Raw genomic sequence first — 22,087 nt, 5'->3', positions numbered from 1 at the left:
CGGGGTCCCGAGTGGCTTCCTGCACCCGCATCTGAGCCATGGGCAGGTGGCCCCGGGGCAGGGCAGGCTGGGCACTGTGGGCAGAGGTCAGCGGTGCGTGGGCCGAGCTCACTGGGGGCAGGTGGGGAGGCGCCCTGTGTGAACACTGCCCCGGAATGCGGCAGGACAGGCCCAGCCCTGGGGCTGGAGCTGTCCCCAGCAGGTGGCCCTGGGGACCAGAGGGGGCTGGGGTCAGGGCTGGGCCAGGGTTCATCCACTCCAGCCCCCCCCCCCCCGCGCTCTCATCCCCCGCCCCTCCCGTGGGCAGGGCCCGTCTCCCAGACCCCCCAGCGGGCACGCTGTCCTCGCCACCTGACCCTCTTCTGATCTGGGGGCTCCGCTCCTGACTGAGCCCCCGCCCCCATCTCACCCCGGGCCTGGGCCCCTGCAGCCACAGCCCCTGCCCAGCTGGTTGGGGGTCCCTGTGGGAGGAACAGGCTCAGAGCCCGTTCTGGACCCCCGCGGAGCCCCCACATGTACCGGCACCCAGGGAGGCCGGGGATCCCCTCCCCCCCAGACCCCTGCCCGGCTGGCTCACCAAAGGGTAGGTCTGAGGTGGGGGGCAGGGGTCAGACCACCGTGGTGCCCTGGGCCCCTCACACTGGGGGGCTCTGCTGGGGGGGAGACCAGGTGCCCCAGGCAGGCCCCGAGAGACTCCGCCCAGGAGTGGGGGGCAGCGGGGGGGGGGTGCCATGCTGGGGTATGAATGGAGCCAGGCCCCACCCAGGCTGAGTCAGAGGCACCCCCTTTGGGGTCAGGGGGAGGGGGAGTCTGGGGGAGCCCCAGGTCCCAAGTCCAATCCCACACCGGCTCTGCCCCCCCAGGAGTTTCCCCCAGAAAGGGGTCCAGGAGCCAGGGCCAGGGCACCTTCGGTGTGGCGGGGCGGCCGTCCGGGGAACAAAGCCCCAGTCAGGGGGCCGGTGGGTGGTTCAGTGGTTCCGGCTGCCTCTCCTGTCGCTGTGCCAGGGCCCTGTGGGGAGCACCCAGGCCCCAGGGCTGGGCAGAGGGGGAGGCTGAGTGGGGGCCCCCAGGCTAGCTCCTCCCGGTGACTCAGCCCCCCCCTCCCCGGGGAAGACAATGCTGGCTTGTGGGCAGCAGGAGGCCTCCCGGCAGGTGCGTGCCCCAGCGCGGCCCAGCCTCAGTCTCCCCATCCGTACATTGGGTTTAGTCATGGCCTGAGGCTGGGAGGAGCCGTATTTGCATTGAACAGTGCGGGGGCTCACCTGCTCTGCCCACGCAAAACCTGGTATACTAGGGGTGCGCAGGCGCGGCCTGCTCCCTGGGGGTTTCCTCCCCTTCTGTGGTTGAAACCGAAGGGCCACTCTAGGGACAACTGGACCCCAGCGAGGAGGGGGAGGGACAGACGGACGTGGGCTGGGCTGCGGTTGGAGCTGCACAGAGACCCAGGAGGCGGAGCGGTGCAGGCCCAGTTCCCAGATGGGGGACAGCACGGGGTGGGGGCTGAACCTGAGAGCCCTCCGGCCCCGGACCTGCTGCAGCTCCTGAGGGGTGTGTGCCTAGCGTGTGCGCGCATGCATGTGTGCGCATGCGTGCTTGTATGTGCACACACGCGTGTACAAGCGTGTGCGCGTGGCCTGGGCCTTTTTAAGCGCTGCTGCCCTTGGCCTCCCCAGGGCACCCCCTTCTCATCTCTGCCCGGAGCAGGGCACAGGGCTGCCTTGAGCGGGGAGTGAGCTCATCAGGCCTGGCAGCGAGCTGCGGGGTCCCCGACCGCACCGCCGAGCGAGCTGCGGGGCCCCGACCGCACCGCCGAGCGAGCCGCGGGGTCCCGACCGCACCGCCGAGCGAGCCGCGGGGCCCCGACCGCACCGCCAAGCGAGCCGCGGGTCCAAGATGCCCGCTCGCGGCACTCGGCACCAGGGGCGAGACCCGGGAACTCAGAGACGACCCAGCTGTAGCGGCTTCGCGGGCGGCCACGACAACCTGAGAATTAAACTCCAAAACCCACCCCCTCCGCTTCTCGCGGACTCCAGTTCTGAGAGTCCCGCCTACGCCGCGGGGAGGGAAAAGGGAGAGGCGGGGCCTTCCCGCGGGTGGTCGGCAGCCCTGCCAATCAAATCTCCCCGCCCTCCAATTGGCCACCGCCACTCTGCCTTATCTTTCAATCTCAAGGGCCTTCCCATTTGCGTCATGGTGCGAGCGCTGTAAGTGTACATCCGCGCAGAAAGATAGTCCCTGCTTCCTTCCGGCGCCCGTGGCTCACAAACCCCGAGAACCCGCGCTCCCCAACTCTGAGCTTCGAGATCCCTTAGGGTCCCCACGCGGGTGCGCGGCACACCCAGGCGCAGGGCCGGCGCCCCGGCCGCTCGCGGCCGCGCGGAGGGATCCGCCGCGCGCCGCCGGGCGTGCCTGGGCGTGGCCTCCAGGGGGCGTGGCCGTGGCGGGGCGTGGCCGGCGCGGGCGGCGCGGGGCGGGGGGCGGAACATGTCTCCCGCCGCAGGGAGATGAGGCAGCGGCGGCGGCCGCGGGCGTAGCGGGCCGGAGCCGAGCCGGACCCGACGCGGGCGGCGGGCACCGCGGGCACAGCGCACGCCGCTGCCCCTCGCCCCGGCCGGCCGCACGCACGGGGGAAGGGGCCCGGGCCCCGCCGCCCACGCGCGACCCTCGGGGGCCCGGCCGCGACGCCCCTTTGTCCGGGGGGGGGCCCTGCTACATGCCGCCGACCCCCGCGCGCCGCGAGCCCGACCGCGCCCCGCAGGTAAACGCTCGCGACCCGGAGCGGGGTGGGGGGGCTCGCCCAGCTCCCCCGGGCGCCCCCCACGCGCGGGACGGGGGCGCGGGACTGGCGCGGGGGCCCGGGTCATTGTTCTCCAACTTTCCGCGTGGACCGGGCGGCGACGTGGAGGGGCCGCGCGCGCACCCCCTCCCCGCCCGGGCACTTCGGGAAACTTTGCGGCGCCCGGGGCGGGGGCTCCGTGAGCGGCCGCCCGCCTGGGGCGCGGGGGCCCCCAGCCTGGACTCGGGGGGCCTCGGGCGCCCCCTGCCCCGGGAGGGGCCGGAGCTGGGGGGGGGCGTCCTTTTGTCTGTGGGGAGGGTGTGCGGCGCGGGCCGCGGGCTCGGGCCGGGGGCCGGGGTCCCGGGCGCGGGGCTGGAGGGGGCCGGGGTCCCGGGCCCGGGCGGGAACATCTGCTGTGCGTTATTGCGCGCTGGCGGCTTCAAAGCGCCCCGGGCCGCGCCGCCTGCACCGGCTGGGGGGGGGGAGGTGCTCGGGGTCCCCCCCCGCCCGGCGGCGCCCGGCCCCTCCGAGGCCCGCGTGGAGGCCCCCCGGAGGCTGCCCCCAGCCCCCTCCCCCGGCCCGGGCGCCCCCACCCCCCCCAGCCTCCTCTCCGGGCTGTTTGAAAGTCGGTTTCAGCTGCCCCACAAAAGAGTGCGGTTTCGTACAACTCCGAAAAAGTCGGTTTCGCACGCCCTCCCCGAGCCGAGCACCCTGGCGGGGGAGGGGGCGCCCGTTGCACACCCCGGCCCCAGCTGGCGAACAAAGAGGGGGCTCCTCCGCCCCTGGCCCTCCAGTCCCGCTGCGCGCCCCGGCCGCGCGCCCCCGCCTGCGGCAGGTGGATCCCCGGCCCCGCCAGGCCGAGCCCCCGGGCCGGTGCGGGGAATCCCTGGCCGCGGGACCCCGGGTGGGGGCCGAGGGCTGTTTCCAAAGTTGCTTCGAGATCCCTCCCGGATACTTTGTGGCGGTAGAGCAACTTGGCCTGGCCTTTTTTTTTTTTTTTCTGCTCAAATTCAGTTGGCTTTTGGGAGGGGGTGAAGGCGGGGCCCTCGCAGCGTGGCCACCCCCCCCCCCGCCGTGAAGCTGGGAGGGGGCTCCCCCTCTGACTCCTGGATCCCTTCGCGCTGGGTTTCGGGGTGAACAGGCCCTCAGTGGACTTTGACAGCTGCTTCCAGCGCGGGGGGGGGGGTCCCCACCAAGTTTCCCAGGGGCGGGGCCTGGGCTGCCCCACCCCCTCCCCAGGCGGGCAGGTGGGGCGAGGAGGGGGTGACTGGCCCACGTCCTGGGATTTGGTTCCCCCCGGGGTGGTGGTGGGCGCGTGGACAGAATTTTTATCACAGCCCCCATGGGCTCTGGGGAGGGGTCCCAATGGGAGATCCCCACCCTGCTGCGCACCGGGGTTTGGTGCCAGGCTTTCTCAGGCCCCGCCTGCCCGCTGGGCGGTGGTCTCTGACCTCTCCGCTTCCTGTCCCCCCCACCGTGTGGCCCCCCAGGCCTGAGGAGCCTGCCCTGGCCCTGCGCTGGCCGCAGCCCCCGGAGGATGAACCAGCCGCCGAGGATGGCGCCCGTGGGCTCGGACAAGGAGCTCAGTGACCTCCTGGACTTCAGCGTGGTGAGCCCTAGGGCGCCGCTGGCGGGGCTGGGGGGGGCCCTTGGGCAGCGGACGCCCCACCTGTCCTGCTGGTTTTTTTTTTTTTTTTTTTTGGTCAGGCAGAGTTAGACAGTGAGAGAGAGACAGAGAGAAAGGTCTTCCTTCCGTTGGTTCACCCCCCAAATGGCCGCCACGGCCGCACTGCGCCGATCTGAAGCCAGGAGCCAGGTGCTTCCTCCCGGTCTCCCATGGGGTGCAGGGCCCAAGGACTTGGGCCATCCTCCACTGCCCTCCCGGGCCACAGCAGAGCTGGCCTGGAAGAGGGGCAACAGGGACTAGAACTGGCGCCCCAAGTGGGACTAGAACCCGGTGTGCCGGCGCCGCAGGCGGAGGATTAGCCTAGCGAGCTGCGGCGCCGGCCTTGTTTTTTTCTTTTTGTAAAGACCTATTTGTCTTTAAGGCAAATCTAGGCAGAGTTAGGAGGAAGGCGAGGGGGAGAGCGAGCAGACCCCTGTGGTCGGTTCACGCCGAGCGGCCGCAGGCCGGGGCTCCGTCGGTCTCCCGCGGGGTGCAGGGGACAATCCCTTGGGCCGTCACTGCCGCCCCCCAGGCTGTAGCGGGAGCTGGAAGGGAAGTGGAGCCGCCGGAGCCGCCGGGCCGGACCCTGTGCACCGACCCGGGATGCCGGCCCCAGCGCTGCTCAGGCGGGGAACAGGGCCCGAGTGGGGCCTCCAGCCCCCCCCACTGGTGGGCTGCACCGCACGGGCTCTGCCCCGGGTCAGCCAGTGCCACCCACGACCTCTGATCTGTGAAGTGGGCGCACTCAGGGTGCTTGGCCCCGTGCGAACGCGGAAAACAGTGCCCAGTGCTGAGCTGGCCCGGAGGAGGGGCGGGCACTTCCTGGCCTGGCCAGGGCTCCCCACTTGGTCGTCCTTGGAGGCCCGTGAAGGGAAGGGGAGCCCCAGGGGCTCGGGGCAGCCGCAGGCTCCGGGAGCGGCCTGGGCCCAGCGCAGAGCGGAGCCCGGTGCCGGGAGCTGGGGTGGCGTCAGTTCGCGTCTCTGGGCCGGGGTTCGGCTGTGTGTGTGCGTGTGTGTGTGTGTGTGGCTGGCGGGGTGGGGGGGCTCCTCACGGCTGCCCCGGCCCCAGGGAGGGCCGCTCTTTCGGTCTGATGGCGACCTCCCCCGGGCACGGCCGAGCTCTGTGGAAAACAAGAGTCGCGGAGCGGAACGGCGCGGCGGCCGCGGGGCGCGGGTATTTTGGGCCCCGTCTTATTTTTGCGTCTCCGGCTGAGTAAGCAGAGGTGCGCTCCGGCGGTTCTTGTTCAACTGCCGGTCACGGGCGGCTGGGCCGAGCGCTCGGCCTGGGGTCTGCCGTGCCCCTGCCTGGGGTCCCACGTGGGCCCCAGGCCGAGCGCTGGTGGCGGTGGCTCCTGCAGGTCTGCGCCCCTCCTGCCGCCGGGCCGGGCTGCCCGGGCGCCTCCCTGGCGTGCGGATCAGGCCTGGGGGAGGCCGGGTCCCACCCCGACCTGGAGAGCCCAGCCTCGGGCCCTTGCGCCGGCCTCTGGGCCTGGGTGGGGGCCGGGCACCGGTGGCATGGCGGGCACGGGGCCGGACTCCCACGTGCCGGGGCCGGGCGTGCATCTTGGAGAAGAGGAAGCAGGCATCTGGCCGATCACGAGGCCCGGCGCCCGCAGGACACGGCCCGGTGCCCCCCGGGGCAGGAGCCACGTCAGCTCGGCCCACTTCGTCCAGGGCCGGCCCCTCCCCCCAAGCAGGCCTCGGCGTCCCCAAGGGGACGGGGGTGGGGTGGGGGAGACCCTTCTTGGGCAGCAGGGCCTGTTCCCATTGACACCTGCCGAGGAGGCGGGGCCCCGGGAGATCCCGCCCCTGCCTGGCCACGCCCTCCCTCTGAGAACAGGGCCAGGTCCCCCGCTGTGGGTGGGGGTGGAGTCAGGGCCTCCTGGGTTCCCTGTTGCTGGCTGGGGGGCCAGGGGTCTGGGGGCTCCGCACCCTGGGAGCGATGACCCCGCCCGCGGGGCCAGCCTTGCTCTTGCTGTGGCAAAGGGGGGCCGTTGCGTCTCGGGGACACTTGCTGCTGCCCCCGCGCCCGGGCGCCCCTCGGTTCAGGCCGGCCATGCGGGGCAGCCTGGGCTGTCCCCCTCTCGGTCCCCCTCTGCCCTGTCACGCGGGCCTGACTGCGTGGAGACACGGAGAGGCTGTGTGTCGGCCCCCCGCCCCCCCATCCCAGATCTCGTGTGGGGCGTGTCCCGTGGGGGCCGTGTTATGTGTCCTGTGGGGGGGTGCGTCCTGCCTTGGGGACGCGTGGTGGGGCGGGGGCCGCGCACCCTGGGTGGAGCGTCCCTGAGCGCTGGCCGAGCCGGGTCCCGCGCGGCCCCTGCCCATCGCCCCTCCCCCTCTGCCCGCAGATGTTCCCGCTGCCCGTGGCCGCCGGGAAGGGCCGGCCCGCCTCCCTGGCCAGCGCACAGTTCGGAGGAGCAGGTAGGACATGGCGAGGAGCAGGTGTGGTGGGTGCATCGCGGCTTGGGCACGGGAGGTGGGGGTGGCGTGGGGGCAGCCAGCCTGAGGCGTCCCGTCCCCCTGGACTCGGCTGCCTGCTGGCCAGAGCGTCCCCTCCTCCCGGCCTGGGTGTGGGGGAGGCGGTGAGTGTGAGGGGCCGCGTCCGCCTGCAGGGGCGCCGCAAAGGCCTTAGGCAGGACTGGGTGCGGGGGCCGGGGATCTGGGTGGGGAGGCTGGGTGCTGGGGGCTGGGGATCTGGGTGCAGAGGCCGGGGGCTGGGGGCCGGGTGCTGGGTGCCGGGGATCTGGGTGTGGGGGGGGGCCGGGGATCTGGGTGCAGAGGCCGGGTGCTGGGCACTGAGGGGCTGGGTGCAGAGGCTGGGGGCTGGGTGCTGGGGGCCGAGGGGCTAGGCGTGGGGGCTGGGGATCTGGGTGCGGGGGCTGGTGCTAGGGGTCAGGTGCTGGGGGCTGGGGATCTGGGTGCAGAGGCCGGGGGCTGGGGGCCGGGTGCTGGGTGCCGGGGATCTGGGTGTGTGTGGGGGGCCGGGGATCTGGGTGCAGGGGCCGGGTGCTGGGCACTGAGGGGCTGGGTGCGGAGGCTGGGGGCTGGGTGCTGGGGGCCGAGGGGCTAGGCGTGGGGGCTGGGGATCTGGGTGGGGAGGCTGAATGCTGGGGGCTGAGGAACTGGGTGTGGGGGGGGCTGGGGATCTGGGCGCGGGGGCCGGGTACTGGGAGCCAAGGGGTTGGGCGTGGGGCCGGGCGCTGGGGGCCGGGGATCTGGGTGCAGGGGCCGGGTGCTGGGGGCTGGGTGCTGGGGGCCGAGGGGCTAGGCGTGGGGGCTGGGGATCCAGGCGCAGGGGACGGGGATCTGGGTGGGGAGGCTGGGTGCTGGGGGCCGGGGATCTGGGTGCGGGGGCTGGTGCTGGGGGCCGGGTGCTAGAGGCTGGGGATGTGGGTGCAGAGGCCGGGGGCTGGGCGCCGAGGGGCTGGGTGCGGGGGCCAGGGATCTGGGCGCGGGGGCCGGGTACTGGGAGTCGAGGGGCTGGGCGTGGGGCCGGGCGCTGGGGCCGAGGGAGCTGTGAGCAGGTCCAGTGCCTCCTCGGGGCTTCGGGGCTGTGTCTGGGTCCCGTGGGACCTGGGAGCGCCAGGGTGGGTGAGGGTGGCGCGGACGCTGCGCCCCCACCCCCAGAGAGAGACGAAGCTGTCACGTGGCCGCCCTGCTGCTCCGCGCTGGCCTTCCCCTGCGCCTGGGGAAGTGGCCGCAGGGCTGACTGGGCCGCTCCTAAGGGTGGAAATCCCCACGGCCCCCGGGAACCGGAGGTGCTGTCTTCCTGGGGGCTTCCTGGAGGAGGTGGCACCGACACCCCTCCCTGGACCTGAGGTTGCACCAGGGTCCTGCAGGGCGGAGGGGAGGGAGGCGTTGTCTGCCTGCCCGCCCCTGGCCCCCGGCAGCGCTGCGTGGCCGGCCCCGCGCATGGCCTCCTGGGGGCGGTGGGACCGGGAGCCCCCAGCCCTGAGCTCAGGGCACCGGCTGAGGTCCCTGTGTGTGTGTAACCTACTTCGCGGGCCGGCAGCTCCCACGTGCTGGGTCTCATCTCCTGCCGCAGATCCTGGGCCGGGCACATGCCGGGAGCGCGCACTCGGGCCCCCACGTCGGGGGAGGGACGCCGGCGCTGGGCCCTGGCTGGCTGGAGGCTCCCGGGGGGGGGGGGGGCTTCGGCGGGCAGTGACTCCGCGGACTCCTCACCCTGCCACCTGCTGAGGGGCCTGCAGTGGCTGGGCCGGCCCGCCGCCGTCTCGCCCTGCGCGCGCGTGTCCCGGTGGCCCTGCCCGCCGCGTCGCCCCTTGGCGATGACCGGGATGGGAAGTCCCAAAGCAGGTCGCAGAGACGCGGAGTGGACAGCCCCGCGGGCCGGGCCCAGGCCGTCGAGTGGGCGGGGGGACCGGTCAGCTGCCCGCAGCCGCAGGGTCCAGGCCACGACAGGGCCGTGAGGTGCCCGCGCCGGCCTCCGCCTGCTTCCCGCACGACTTGTGGCTGCGGGATGTGGGGGCGGGGAGCCGGGTGGGCAGCCAGTGCGCATGCGGGCGGAGGGTTTGCGGCCCGTCGCTGCGTGTTGAAGCAGACGCTGGTTCGTGCAGTCCCCTGCGCGGACCGGAGAGCCGCGCCCTGGCCGCTGGCCCGCAGTCCTGCTGGGGTCTTCCCGGTCTAACGCCGTGTCTTAGGCTCCCTCAGTGTAGAGACCTCCGTCTCCGGCCCACGGGGTCCCCACGTGGGTGCAGGCGCGGGGAGCAGCCGGGGCTGGAGCCGGGCGGTGTCGGCCACCGTGGGGCCCCCTCCTGGGCGGGGGCGCCTGCTCGGCCTGGCTCGCTGTTTCTTTGTCCTTGGCCGGCTCCCGCTTCGTCTGATTGATCGATTTTCCTTCCGAGGAGCCTGCTTCATCGGGAATCAATATTTCTGCCCCTTTAGTTCCTCGGCTCCTCCCCGGTTCCCGCACGCCGCCGGCAGGGCCCGGTGCCCGGCGCGGAGCTGAGCCGCCCGCCCCGGTGCGGCTGGGAGCCGGGGCACTGCGGGCTCCCTCTGGCTCTGGGTCTCCGAGGCCGGCGTGGGTGCTGTTGCCGGCCGGCGTCCACCTGCAGCCCTGGCCTGTGTGTGCATTGACGGCCGGCGTGCGGGGCCCTGGGGCTTCCCCGTCCCCCTCGCTGGGCTCCCGGCCCGCCTGCTGCAGGGCGTCCAGGGCGCGTTCCTCCCGCTCAGCAGGGTGGGTTCGTCCCCTCTCTCGGCGGCGGCGGGGCCCTGGCAGCTGCCCGCCCTCCGCCCTCCGCCCTCCACCCTCCGCCCTCCCCTCTGAAGTCCCTGGCCGCTCCCCGGCTCCGGTGTTTCCGCAGGGCTGTTGTCTGGCACCAGCAGGCGTGCGTCGGTCCCCCTCGGCCCTGCTGCTTCCCGGTCCACGTTCAGCCCCGATTTCACGCGATTGTTTATTCCAGAGAAACGAGACAGAGGCCGACAGAAAGGTCTTTTTCTTAAAAATCAATTTGTTTGAAAGGCAGAGTTACAGAGAGGCAGAGAGAGAGGGAGGTCTTCCATCCGCTGGCCCTCGCCCCAGATGGCCGCCATGGGCGGAGCCGGGCTGACCAGGAGCCAGGAGCTCCATCCGGGTCTCCCACGCGGGTGCGGGTGCCCAGGGACTTGGGCCATCGTCCACTGCTCTCCCAGGCCACAGCAGGAGCTGGCTGGGAAGTGGAGCAGCCGGGACTTGAACCGGTGTCCATGTGGGATGCCGGCTCTGCGGGCCGGGGTTTACCCGCTGCGCCACAGCGCCGGCCCCAGAGGGTCTTTGAACCACCGGTTCCTGTGCAAATGCCCAGAACTGGGCCAGGAGCTCCCGCCGGGTCTCCTCGGTGGGTGCACGTCCTGGGAGGGATGGGGTGGCGAGGCTGACCCGGGACGGAGCTGGCCCTGAGAGGGGGCATCGGGGCCGGCACGGGCTGCGTCTTGCGTGTTGTGGGCAGAGGTCGTGTCTGTGTGTGGTGAGGGCCGTGGGGAGCTCTGGGAGGGGCTGCAGGGAGGTCCGGGCCCTGGCTGCGGGGCGTGGCTGCCCCCTCCCCGTGCAGAGGGGCCGCGGGGCGTGGCTGCCCCCTCCCCATGCAGGGGGGCCGCGGGGCGTGGCTGCCCCCTCCCCGTGCAGAGCGGCCCTGGCCGCGGGGGCACAGCCGCCTGCGGGCACAGCTGCAGCGCGCACAGGCAGTGGCCGCCGTGGAGTGTGGCCGCGGGCCGCCGTGGTCGGTACCACACGGGCCAGCGGGGGCCGCGCCTCCTCCTGCTGCACAGCTGCCCGCAGGCGGACCGGGGTCGGCGAGGCTGGAGACGTGCGCCGCCCTCAGCCCCGTCCACTCTGGCCGCGTCCCCGGGCCGCGTGGCCGTGTGGCGCCCCTCCCGCAGCCCCCAGCGTTCTGGAGAGCAGCGGCCACGGCTCCCTCTCCCGCCCTCCTCATCAGAGCGGGGAGGCGCGCGCGGCTGCGCAATTAACCGGGAGTCTTAACTGTATCAGCGGGTGGGGGAGGGGCGGCCCTGGCCGTGATCTGGGGGGCTCCCCGTTGCCTTTCGGGGTCTCCCAGGCAGGCGTGGACACGGAGGCCCCGGAGGTGCTGTGCCCTGTCCCCAGGGTCCAGGATCTCGGGGTACGGACGCCCCCCGCCCAGTGATGGTGCTGCCAGGAGCCTCTGCCCAGCCCCCAGCCCCCGCCGTAGTCACAGTGGAAGCTTTGGGTTCAAAAAGAAAAAAACGAGTTCACAAATATTCATTAGGCTGTGAGATTAATATGCATAATTATGCAAATCAGGCAGCAATTAAACAGCAGTTCCTGGGGGGCATGATTAACACAAAGCAGGGACGGGAGGGCGCAGGCTGGCGGCTTCCGGCCATGGGGGGGGGGCCTCCTGGACCTGAGCCCCCAGGCCCGCGGCCCAGCTCTGGGGGGTGGGCGTTGCTGCCTTGGGCTGCGGCAGGGTCCTCCTGGGACCCCACTCACCAGGGGGAAACTCTCTCTGGCCAGGCCTAGCCGGACCTGGGTGGGGAGGGGGACCAGGACCGGGAGGGGGAGGGGGGACCAGGACGGGGAGGGGGGGACCCGGAGGGGGAGGGGAGGACTGAGACGGGGAGGGGGGGCTGGGACAGGGAGGGGAGGACCAGGGCGGGGAGGGGGAGAGGGGACCAGGACGGGGAGGGGGGACTGAGACGGGGAGGAGGGAACCAGGGCAGGGAGGGGGGACCAGGACACAGGGGAGAGTGTTCCAGGAGATAAGGCCCCGCCCTGCCTCCACCCTACCCAGTCCTGCCCGCCTCATTAACCCCCACCATGCCGCAGGCCTGGGCCCGCCTGTGGGGTTCTCTTCTGGCTTCTGATGGACAGGACCCCGGCACCTGCTCAGGCTGGTGGCTGTGGGGGTCCTGTCATGCACAACCTGTGCCCTGAGGCCCTTGCGCTTGGTCTGAGAGGGACCTGGAGCTGGGGGCAGGCTCAGCGAGGCGGGCACGGAGCCCGGGGCTCTGATGGACGGGTAGGAGTCCACCAGCGGCCGGCTGCCCGACTGCTCACCAGGGGCTCCCAGCCCTCCCCGGGCCTGGGCGTGGCTGAGGGTGACCCTGGCCCCGCCTTCCTGCGCTGCAGGTCTGGAGGACCGGCCCGGCTCGGGCTCCTGGGGTGCTGGCGACCAGAACACCTCCTCCTTCGACCCCGGCCGGGTGAGTGCCCCCTCCCCCGTCGTCTCCCTTCCCTGGACTGGGGGCTCTGAGGACAGCAGGGCGGGGCGGGGCGGGCCGACGCCAGCCCCTCACCCCTGCCCGTCTCCCCCAGACCTACAGCGAAGGCGCCCACTTCAGCGAGTCCCACGGCAGCCTCTCTTCGTCCACATTCCTGGGGCCTGGGCTCACAGGTGGGTGTGCAGGCGGCACCGGGAGGCTCAGTTTCCCTACCTGCAGGGCAGAGATTATTCCGGAACCTTCCCGCCAGGCCCTGCTGGCCACGCCCCCCGCACCAGGCTCTCGCCCACTGAGGCTTGGCAGGAAGTGGCCTGTGCGGGCTCTGGGGCTGGTCGGGGGCGGCCGGGGCTGTGCCATTCCGCCGCCTGGCCGGAGGCCCTGTTCTATGGCAGGGTCAGGGGTCGGGCGCCCGGGGCCTCGGGGGCTCCAGTGACCCGCGGAGGGGCCGGGTGACCGGGGCGGGGCTGTTTTGCGGAGGTCGCGGCACCTGCCCCGGGGAAGAGGACGTAGGTGTGTTGTGGTCAGCACCCTGGGTCCCGGTGGTGGTGCCAGTGGGAGACCCTGGACCTGCGCTGGGCCTGGCACCGCCCCACGAGCCCGCTGGCCGTGCCCCTGCAGGACGCGGGTCCCCTCCGGCCGCTCCTTCCTCCCCGCCTCCGCCTGGCGCTTCCTGCCGGCCCGGGGTAGCAGGCCGGGCTCGGGGTGGTCACCGTGGGGGGGGCTCAGGGACCGGCGCGTGTGCTCCCCTGGCCTGGGGAGATTGTTCTTGTGGAGGTGGGGGGTCCTCTCTGAGCCCTGGGACAGCTCGGGTCAGCCCCGGGGCATCCTGGCTCCTCCCTCACGCACGGAGGCGGAGCCAGGAGGGGACCAGTGGCCCAGGGGCGGAGTCCATGGCGGGGGTGGGCTCAGGCCGGCCCTGCCCCCTGCCTCACCCGGGAGGAGAGGGGCTGTCAGCTTCCGCAGGGCGGCGCTCCGTGGGCTGGGGCTGTGTGGTCACCCACGGGGACCCGGGCTGTCCCGGGCACAGACAGCTGCCAGCCCAGTGCCGCGGGGAGGCGCGATGACCCCAAGCCCCGACGCGCTCAGCGGGCGCCTGCTGTGTGCGGCCGGTGACCTCTTCGTCCCGCAGGCAAGGGCGGCGAGCGGGGCGGGTTCGCGGCTTTCGGGAGAGACGCGGCTGTCGGCGGCCTGGCTCAGGTGAGGGCGGGGGGAGCGTGCCTGGGTCTCCCGTGTGCGCATGCGCGAGTGCGGGGGCGGGGGCCGAGGCTGGGATGGGGCAGGGGCCAGCAGGCCCAGGGAGACAGTGGGGTCCGTTTCCTCCGGGCCGGGCCTGGGTGCGAGGGCTCCCCGGGGACTCCCGCCCTCAGGGCCCTGCCTGTCACTCAGGGTCTGCTCCAGCCCCCGCATCCCGCCTGGCGCTGGGCTGAGCACCGCCGGCCGCGGGGGTGGGGTGGGGGTCGGCCCCTTCCGCACGGGCCCTGCCTGTCACCCCCGCATCCCGGCCGCGAGGGTGGGGTGGGGTGGGGGTCGGCCCCTTCCCCCGGGGCGCACCCAGACTCCACTGCGGGGCGGTCCCTGGTCTTCGCCCCATCTCCTCTCTGCGGGCGGGGGTGCAGGTGCGGAGAGCGGGCAGGAGGGGCCCCGCCCCCACCCCGAGGTCTCCTGGCCGTCCCTCCCGCAGGCTGGCTTCCTGTCCGGCGAGCTGGGCCTCGGCAGCCCCGGGCCGCTGTCGCCCTCGGACGTGAAGGGCAGCACCCCCTACTACGCCTCCTACCCCAGCAACCCCCGGCGCAGAGCCGCAGACGGCGGCCTGGGTGAGTGGGCCGGGCGGGCCGGGCGGGCCGGGCGGGCTCAGTGTGGGGGCTGTCGCCGTCCGCAGAGTGAGAGGGGGCCCCCCCCGCAAGCCGGGAGCCGGGAGCTCCATCCGGGCCTCCCTGTGGGCGGCGGGGACCCAAGTGCGCCGTCCCCGCTGCCCCCCAGGGCACACGTCAGGCCCGGTGCCACGCGGAGTGCCTGGGACGCACCCACGAGGGCAGGACGCTGGCCGCTGCCCCCGCGCTGCCCCCGGGCCAGCTGGTCTGAGAGGCGGACCAGGGGTTCCGCGGCGTCCGGGTCTCCCACGCAGGAGGCGGGGGCCCAGGCGCTGGGGCTGCCCCGGCCCCCTGGGGGCGGTCCTGGTGGGAGCTGCTGGCCCACAGCACACGAGCAAACACATGGCCCAGCACGGCGCAGTGCGCACGCTTGTCCGTGGTGTGCGTGGGTCCAGGAGGCCGTGCGGGCTCGGGCTGGGTCAGTCCCAGAGCTGGCTCCTGGGTGGGGGGGTGCTGAGGCCAGGTGCCCCCAGAGCTGGCTCCCAGACGGGGGTGGGGGTGCCGCGCCTCATTTCCCATACTGCTCCGCCGCCCTCCACTCCTGGCCTTTGTCCTGTCTGAGCCCAGCGGGTGGTCCCGTGGCCCCTCTTCCTCCCTGTTCTGAGATGGGTAATTGATTTGAAAGGCAGAGAGAGGGGAAGAGAACTGTCCTGTCCCTGGCTCAGTCCCCGAAGGACTGCAGACGGCCGGAGCTGGGCGGGTCGGCAGCCGGGCGCTCCCTCTGGGTCCCCCACGCGGGTGCAGGGCCCGAGCCCTTGGGCCGGCCTCTGCTGCTCCCCCAGGCCACAGCAGGGAGCCGGGTCGGAAGTGGAGCCGCCGGGACCGGAACCTGCGCCCGCGGCGGGTGGGGGGTGCTGGTGCACTGTGACGGGGCCGCCCATCTCCACGTCCTTCCCAGGCCGTGAGCGGGGAGCGGGGTGCCCCGTGCTGGGGCCGCCCTGTGGTTCCCAGCGAGGCCCCGGGGCGGCCTCTCGGGGGCCAGCAAGGGGGTGGGCGCCAGGGTGAGGGGTGGCGGGCGGACAGGCAGCGCTCACCTCTGGCTCCTGACAGACCCACAGCCGAAGAAGGTCCGGAAGATTCCTCCTGGTCTCCCTTCCTCGGTGAGTGGTGGCACGGATGGGGCCCCCGCGGCTGGCCCGGCCCCCTCCGTGACCGCCCCCTCGGGGCCAGGCCTGCCCGGAGGACGTGGCTCAGGAAGCCCCGGCCCTGGGCTCCATGGCCTCACCCCAGGCCCAGCGGGTGGGCTGACCCCTCAGGACCCCCGCCCCTGCCCCCGGTCCCTGTCAGTCAGAGCTGGAGGCGGGGTCGGGGCGCAGCCTGGGCCAGAGTAGCCGTGTTGATGGGAGCCCGTGGGCTGGGGGGGACCTGGGCCCCCACCCTCATACCCAGCGCTGGGCTGCAGCCCCGGTCCCTGCTGGACGCTGCGTGGCCGCTGGGTCCCCCCCCCCCCCGCCACCGAGGGTCTCACGTGGTCAGGAGGGCGGGGTCAGCAGGGGTCTGGTGGGAGGAGGGACACGGGGGGGGGCAGTGACCCCCGAAGGCCTCGAGGGCAGGGGCGCTGGCGGGAACGGGAGCCCCAGGGAGCGGAGGCCGGGCCAGGGCTGCCGTGTGTCCAGAGCGAGGGGTGGTCTTCCGCGGGAGGGGCCTGCCTCACCTGACCACGCCTCCCACCCGCAGGTGTACCCCGCCAGCTCAGGTGATGACTACGGCAGGGACGCCTCCGCCTACCCCGCCCCCTTCTACGTGGCAGGTGCCTGGGCTGGGGCTGGGCCGGGCGGGGCTGGGCGGCCCCCACGGCCTCCGCCTCACCGCGCCCCTCTCCGCAGACGGCAGCCTGCACCCCTCCTCGGAGCTCTGGAGCCCCTCGGCTCAGGCCGGCTTTGGGCCCATGCTGGGCGGGGGCTCGTCCCCCCTGCCCCTCCCGGCGGGCAGTGGTGGCTCCGTGGGCGGCGGCAGCGCCTTCGGTGGCCTGCACCAGCAGGAGCGCATGGTAGGCTGGGCCTGGGCGGGTGGGCGGCTGCGGGCCTGGTGGCTGGCGCCTGTCTGAGCCCCGTCCCCCGCCCGTCCCTCCAGGGCTACCAGCTGCACGGAGCCGAGGTCAACGGTGGGCTCCCGGCCGTGCCCACCTTCTCGGCGGCCCCCGCGGCCGCGTACGGCAGCGTCTCCAGCCACACGCCGCCCGTCAGCGGGGCCGACGGCCTCCTGGGTATGGCCTCCCCGCCAGGGGCCCCCTGGGCGGGGTTTGCTGGGCTCCAGGTGGCGCCCCCCATCCCGGGCCGCCGGCCAGACCGAGGCCCCGAGACGGGACGTGGTTTTGCCCCGGGCGTCAGGGCTGCCCTCCGTGGTGCCGGCGGCCCGAGCCGGGCGCTGTCCAGGCTGCCGCCCAAGGTTGGCCTCTGCCTCTACACCCACAGGCTCCCGAGGGACCACGGCCAGCAGCTCCGGGGACGCCCTTGGGAAGGCACTGGCCTCGGTGAGGCGGGGGGCGCGGCGCTGCCGGGCTGGGCTGGGCCCCGGGAGGCCGGCCGCTGACCTCCCGGCCCTTCCCCGTCCTGTCCACAGATCTACTCCCCAGACCACGGAAGCAGTAACTTCTCCAGCCCCTCCACGCCCGTGGGCTCCCCGCAGGGCCTGGCAGGTCTGTGGGGGGCGGGGGGGGCGGGACCCGAGTCCTGAGCTATCCAGGAGGGCTCCCTGGTAGAGGCGGCTCCCAGGCTGGGTCCTGTGGAACCAAAGGCTGGGAGGCCCCTGGGGGCCTGCCTCGTCCCCTGCGGGCCCCCTGGCTGGCCCTGCCCCGGGGGGCTGCTCCTGCTCCCCCAGCCCGTCCTGGCGCGGCGTCCTGGGGTTGGGTGGCCAGCTCGGCCGTGCCCGCCTCCCCAGGGCCTCGCTGCCTCTGGTGCCCACTCAGGCCCTCCCCCCCCCGCAGGGACGTCGCAGTGGCCCCGAGCGGGAGCCCCCGATGCCTTATCGCCCAGCTACGACGGGGGCCTGCACGGCCTGGTGAGCGCCCGGCCGCCTGTCCCCGCCCCGCCCCAGGGCAGCCCGGGTGCCGTGGGCCGACGCCCGGCGCTCACCGCCCCCTCCCACAGCAGAGCAAGATGGAAGACCACCTGGACGAGGCCATCCACGTGCTGCGCAGCCACGCGGTGGGCACGGCCGGCGACGCGCACGGGCTGCTGCCCGGCCCCGGGGCGCTGGCCTCCGGCTTCCCGGGCCCCGTGCCGCTGGGCGGGCGCCACGCAGGCCTGGTGAGCGCCGGGCGGGGGCGGGGCGGGCGGGGCGGGGGAGGGCGCCGGGCGGGGGCGGGGCCGGGCTGGGCCCTGCCCGTGCTCACGTGGCCCCCTCCCCACCGTCCGCAGGTCGGAGGCGGCCACTCCGAGGACAGCCTCGTGCACAACCACGCGGCCCTGCCCAGCCAGCCCGGCACCCTCCCCGACGCCTACAGCGGTGAGTCTGGCCGCTCCCAGCCGTGCTTGGCCCCATACCGGCCACGTGGCCACCCCCAGTCCATCGGCCTCGCCGGGGGACGCCTGGAGACGTGGGGCTCCGTCAGCGCCCCCGAGGGCGGGCAGGGCAGCGAGGGCCAGCGTCGGCCTGAGCGCTGCTGGCGGCCCTGTGTGTGCGTCCACGGGCACCTATGTGGTCCCGGATGTGTGTGTCCACGGGGACGGATGTGGCCCCGGCTGTGTGCGTCCACGGGCACCTATGTGGCCCCGGAGGTGTGTGTTCACAGGGATGGATGTGGCCCCGGCTGTGTGTGTCCATGGGGACGGATGTGGCCCCGGCTGTGTGCATCCCCGGGATACGGGACGTGGCCCCAGCTGTGTGCATCCCCCGGGATACGGGACATGGCCCCTGGCTATGTGCGTCCACGGGCACCTATGTGGCCTCGGCTGTGTGTGTCCCAGGGGTACGGGACGTGGCCCCAGCTGTGTGTGTCCACGGGCACCTATGTGGCCCCGGCTGTGTGCATCCCCGGGATACGGGACATGGCCCCAGCTGTGTGCATCCCCTGGGATACGGGACATGGCCCCTGGCTATGTGCGTCCACGGGCACCTATGTGGCCCCGGCTGTGTGCGTCCACGGGGTATGGGTGTGGCCCTGGCTGTGTATATCCCAGGGGTATGGGTGTGGCCCCTGCTGTGTGCGTCCCCGGGATACGGGACGTGGCCCCTGCTGTGTGCATCCCCCGGGATACGGGACATGGCCCCTGCTGTGTGCGTCCCAGGGGTACGGGACATGGCCCCGGCTGTGTGCCGGCATTGTAGGCGCCGGGGAGTGGAACGGGAAGCCCCTCCCTCGAGTGACTGACAGCAGGACAGCTGTGGTGGTGGCAGAAGGGGTTTGTGGAGCAGACGGTGGGGAAGGGCGGCACCCCCAGGGCTGCTGTGTGGCCGTGTGGCCGCGGGGCCCTGGGCCGAGATTCCACATCCACCGGCGCCCTCTGGTGGCTGCAGGCGGCACTGCGCGGTGGCTGGGCCCCTCTGCTCCCGGCTTGGCGTGGGCGGTGGCCAGGACGGCCGAGTGTCCGCCGTGCCTGCGTGAGAGCCCAGTCTCTCTTACAGAACACTTATGCATTTGAAAGTTCCTCAGAGAGGGAGAGAGGTCGTCCATCCCCTGGGTCACTCTCCGCATGGCCGCGACGGCTGGGGCTGGGCCAGTCCGGAGCCCGGAGCTCCACCCGGGTCTCCCACGCGGGTGCGGGGCCCCAGCACTTGGCCGTCCTCCACTGCTCTCCCAGGCCACAGCCGGGAGCTGGCTCGGAAGTGAAGCAGCCGGGACTCGAACCGGCGCCCGCATGGGTGCCGCAGGGCCGGCTCCTCCCCTGCTGACCCTGGGCAGGCTGCCCAGTGCTCTGCCGCCCGTGGTCCCCGCGCCGTGGGTTTCGCTTCTGCCTCCCGGGCCCTGAGCTTTCTGCGCCCCGGTCTGCGGGTCTGCGCGCCCGGCCGCCGGCTTCCAGTGCGCGCACCGGAGCTCCGCGCGGCCCACTCGCCTTTGTGTCGCCGTGACGCGTTCCCTGTCCCCTTGGTCCCCGGCCGCGGCTGCCGTGGGGGTCTGTGGCTGTCCTCAGCCGCGTGGCGCTGGCTGGGCCCGGCAGGGGACGGGACGGTCGGGGACAGCCTGTGCCGCTAACGTGACCTCCATGGTCCCCCCCACCGCCAAGGGCAGCAGTGGGCGCCTGCCCGGGGCCGGGGACCCCTCGGGGGCTCGGGTTCGGCCTTGCACCTGCAGACGCGGGCACCCCAGGGCAGCCGCAGGGCGCGGGGCCGGCCCCTGACCCTGACCCTGACCCCGACCCCGGCCGCCCCGCGTTGCAGGACTCGGGCGCGTGGGCGCGGCGGGCGCCGGCGAGATCAAGCGGGAGGAGAAGGAGGATGAGGAGAACGCGGCCGCGGCCGGCGACGCCGAGGACGACCGCAAGGACAAGGCCCCGCGGCCCCGCCCCAGGTGCCCGCCCGCCCCGCGCCCCGCCCCCCCCGGGCCGCGCACGCGCCCTCACGCTCTGCCTCCGGCCCCCGGCCCCTCCCCGTAGCCCAGACGAGGACGAGGACGACCTCCTCCCCCCAGAGCAGAAGGCCGAGCGGGAGCGGGAGCGCCGCGTGGCCAATAACGCGCGGGAGCGCCTGCGCGTGCGCGACATCAATGAGGCCTTTAAGGAGCTGGGGCGCATGTGCCAGCTGCACCTGAGCAGCGAGAAGCCCCAGACCAAACTGCTGATCCTGCACCAGGCCGTGGCGGTCATCCTGAACCTGGAGCAGCAGGTGCGAGGTCAGTGGGGCGCCGGCCCGGCTCCGCTCGCTCGCCCGCCCCGCCCCGCCCCGCCCCGCTCGCCGCCCCGTGCCCCTGGAGTGGGCGGTCTGGGCTGGGGGAGGGGTGCCGGCGAAGACCCCCACCCCAGAGGGCACTGCGCTGGCTTCCTTAACTCCCTGCTGTCCTGCGTGGCCGCGCTAACCCTTTCTCTCCTGCAGCTCTGTTGCTTGGACGGGAGCCAGCACCCCCACCCCGCCCCGCCCCGCCCCTGCTGCCCCCTCGGCTCCGCGGCCCTCTCGGCGGGGGAGGGGGGCTGTGTGTCCTGCCGCCTCCGCGCTCTGCTTCCACGCCCCCTGCCCCCGCCTGTCCGTCTGCTCCCCACCGGCGGCCCCGCCCCACCTCGCACTTGCTGCCCAAGCACCAGGAATGGCCAGGCCGGGGCTGCGGCCTCAGGGCCTGACCTCCCGCCGCGCCCCGTCCCTGTCTGGGGGACCCGAGGGCCAGTTTGGTCTGCGCGCTTGTCCTGGGCTCAGGCCCCGAGGGCAGGGTGGGCAGGCAGTGGGTGAGGAGTAGCGCAGGGAAGGCAGGCAGGCCTCTGAGGGTCCCTGGGCGCTGGCGACACGGTGCCAGGCGGCCCGCCGGGCGCCCGCCGGGCCCAGCGCCCCCGGGCAGCACCGTTCGCGGCCTCCCCACGAGGGAGGGGGCTGGGCGGCGCCTTGTGGGGCCCGACCCCGGGACCCGACCCGCTCGGCCAGGCCTAGGGCTCTGCTGCTCTGACCCCGAGGTCGTCCTCGGGGGTGGGGGCGGGACAGTGAGGTGGGGGCCCCAGGCCGGGGAGGACCCTCCCCTGGCCCCGCCTCCGTCCGGGGACAGTCAGGGACGGGGCCGGGCGCGCACCCTCCCCGCTGCGGTGCGGCCGGGTCCCGCGCCCGGCGCGGCTGGCCGGCCCTGGCTGACGGGGGCGCGGTGCTGTGACCAGCAGTGCGGAGGAGGTGCTGTCCCTGGAGGAGAAGGACCTGAGGGACCGGGAGAGGCGCATGGCCAATAACGCGCGGGAGCGGGTGCGCGTGCGGGATATTAACGAGGCCTTCCGGGAGCTGGGCCGCATGTGCCAGCTGCACCTCAAGTCGGACAAAGCGCAGACCAAACTGCTGATCCTGCAGCAGGCCGTGCAGGTCATCCTGGGCCTGGAGCAGCAGGTGCGAGGTAGGCTCCGCCCCGCGCCCGCCCGCCCTGCGCCTGCGCGGCGGCGGCGGCTCCGCCCGGCCCGGACCCGGCCCACAGCGCTCTCCCCTCCCCGCCCCGCAGAGCGGAACCTGAACCCCAAAGCGGCCTGCCTGAAGCGGCGCGAGGAGGAGAAGGTGTCGGGCGTGGTCGGGGACCCCCAGATGGTGCATCCGGGCGCCCACGCGGGCCTGAGCGAGGCCCACAACCCGGCCGGGCACCTGTGAGGGCCGCCCGCGCAGCAGGGACCGGCGCAGCCCGGGGCGCTGGGGTGCGGCGGCCGGGCCCGGGCCGCGCGCGCAGCTGCCCCAGAAGACGATGCCTTACCCGAGCGGAGCGCGCGGCCGCGCCCGCGGGAGCCCAGCACCTCGTGCCTACGCATAGTATTTTTTTTAAGGAAAATAAAAGGAATGTTAGTTACGAGATTTTTTTTTTTTTAACGTAGAAGAAATTAGCAAGGACGACGCCTTTGGTCTCTTTTTTTATTTCGCTTTTCTGGCCTATGTTTTGTAAGCAACAAATGGTTTTGTATAAAAGTCTCATGTCTCTTGCTGTTCCCAGCTCCGGCCTCGCGCTCCCTCACCCACCAGACGATTAAAAGTTGTGCAAACGGACCCGCGTGGAGCGCGCGCCTGGGGGTCTCCGCAGGGTCCCGGGCGCGCTGCCTTCCGCCCCGCCCACCAGCCCACTGCCCTCGATTGGATTTTGCCTGGACCAAGGGTCCCCGGGCCCCCTCCCCCCAGGGGAGCGCCCCCACCCCCGCGCCCAGCACTGACAGCCCTGGCCTGCACGGCCCCCCCACCCCAGGGCCCTAGGACTCGGAGGGTCCCTGCTGTGGACCCGGGCAACCCTGGATCTGAACCTCAGACCCCCGGGCCCGCCCCCAGCCCGGCTGTCGGTCCCGACCCCCGGGAATGCCCTGTGGCCGCAGGAGCTGGCCCTGGCCTGCACGGCCCCCCCACCCCAGGGCCCCAGACTCGGAGGGTCCCTGCTCTGGACCCGGGCACAGCACAGGCCCAGGACAACCCTGGATCTGAACCTCAGACCCCCGGGCCTGCCCCCAGCCCGGCTGTCCACCCCGACCCCCGGGAATGCCCTGTG

At 73.5% G+C, this 22,087-nt stretch overlaps 1 protein-coding gene across 17 annotated transcripts; it reads left to right on the top strand.

The window, feature by feature from the left end:
• The first annotated feature begins 2,305 nt into the window (after window positions 1–2,305).
• TCF3 (transcription factor 3) lies at window positions 2,306–21,600 on the top strand. Of its 17 annotated transcripts, XR_016222473.1 has the most exons (20): window positions 2,314–2,758; window positions 4,267–4,385; window positions 6,790–6,862; window positions 12,048–12,121; window positions 12,234–12,312; window positions 13,269–13,336; window positions 13,821–13,953; window positions 15,061–15,110; window positions 15,688–15,760; window positions 15,837–16,000; window positions 16,084–16,216; window positions 16,425–16,483; window positions 16,573–16,648; window positions 16,937–17,010; window positions 17,100–17,258; window positions 17,370–17,457; window positions 19,330–19,459; window positions 19,545–19,773; window positions 20,742–20,968; window positions 21,071–21,406. XR_016222473.1 is itself a non-coding variant. In XM_070058524.2 (19 exons), the coding sequence occupies exons 2-19, from the start codon at window positions 4,314–4,316 to the stop codon at window positions 21,080–21,082; spliced, it is 1,737 nt and encodes a 578-aa protein (XP_069914625.2). In that variant the 5' UTR covers window positions 2,312–2,758; window positions 4,267–4,313; the 3' UTR covers window positions 21,083–21,250. The 17 variants fall into 17 exon arrangements, 15 of the variants coding, with proteins under 15 accessions (XP_089171370.1, XP_069914625.2, XP_089171372.1 ...); XM_070058524.2 differs by lacking the exon at window positions 19,545–19,773 and having other exon boundaries at window positions 2,312–2,758; window positions 20,742–20,961; window positions 21,071–21,250; XM_089315246.1 differs by lacking the exon at window positions 19,545–19,773 and having other exon boundaries at window positions 17,103–17,258; window positions 20,742–20,961.
• Window positions 21,601–22,087: the final 487 nt, after the last annotated feature.

The sequence above is a fragment of the Oryctolagus cuniculus genome, chromosome 16 (genome assembly GCF_051225735.1).
Source record: "Oryctolagus cuniculus isolate XC-2025 breed Fujian yellow rabbit chromosome 16, ASM5122573v1, whole genome shotgun sequence".
NCBI lineage: Eukaryota > Metazoa > Chordata > Mammalia > Lagomorpha > Leporidae > Oryctolagus > Oryctolagus cuniculus.
Note: the sequence above shows the minus strand (reverse complement) of the source record. Positions and strands in the feature narration are given on the sequence as shown.

Coding starts and splice junctions, on each gene's coding strand:
- TCF3 (XM_089315244.1), top strand. CDS start 4,314: ATGAACCAGCCGCCGAGGATGGCGCCCGTGGGCTCGGACAAGGAGCTC. Junction 13,337..13,820: donor CTGTCGGCGGCCTGGCTCAG/GTGAGGGCGGGG, acceptor TCCCTCCCGCAG/GCTGGCTTCCTGTCCGGCGA. Junction 16,649..16,936: donor CTCCCCGCAGGGCCTGGCAG/GTCTGTGGGGGG, acceptor CCCCCCCCGCAG/GGACGTCGCAGTGGCCCCGA.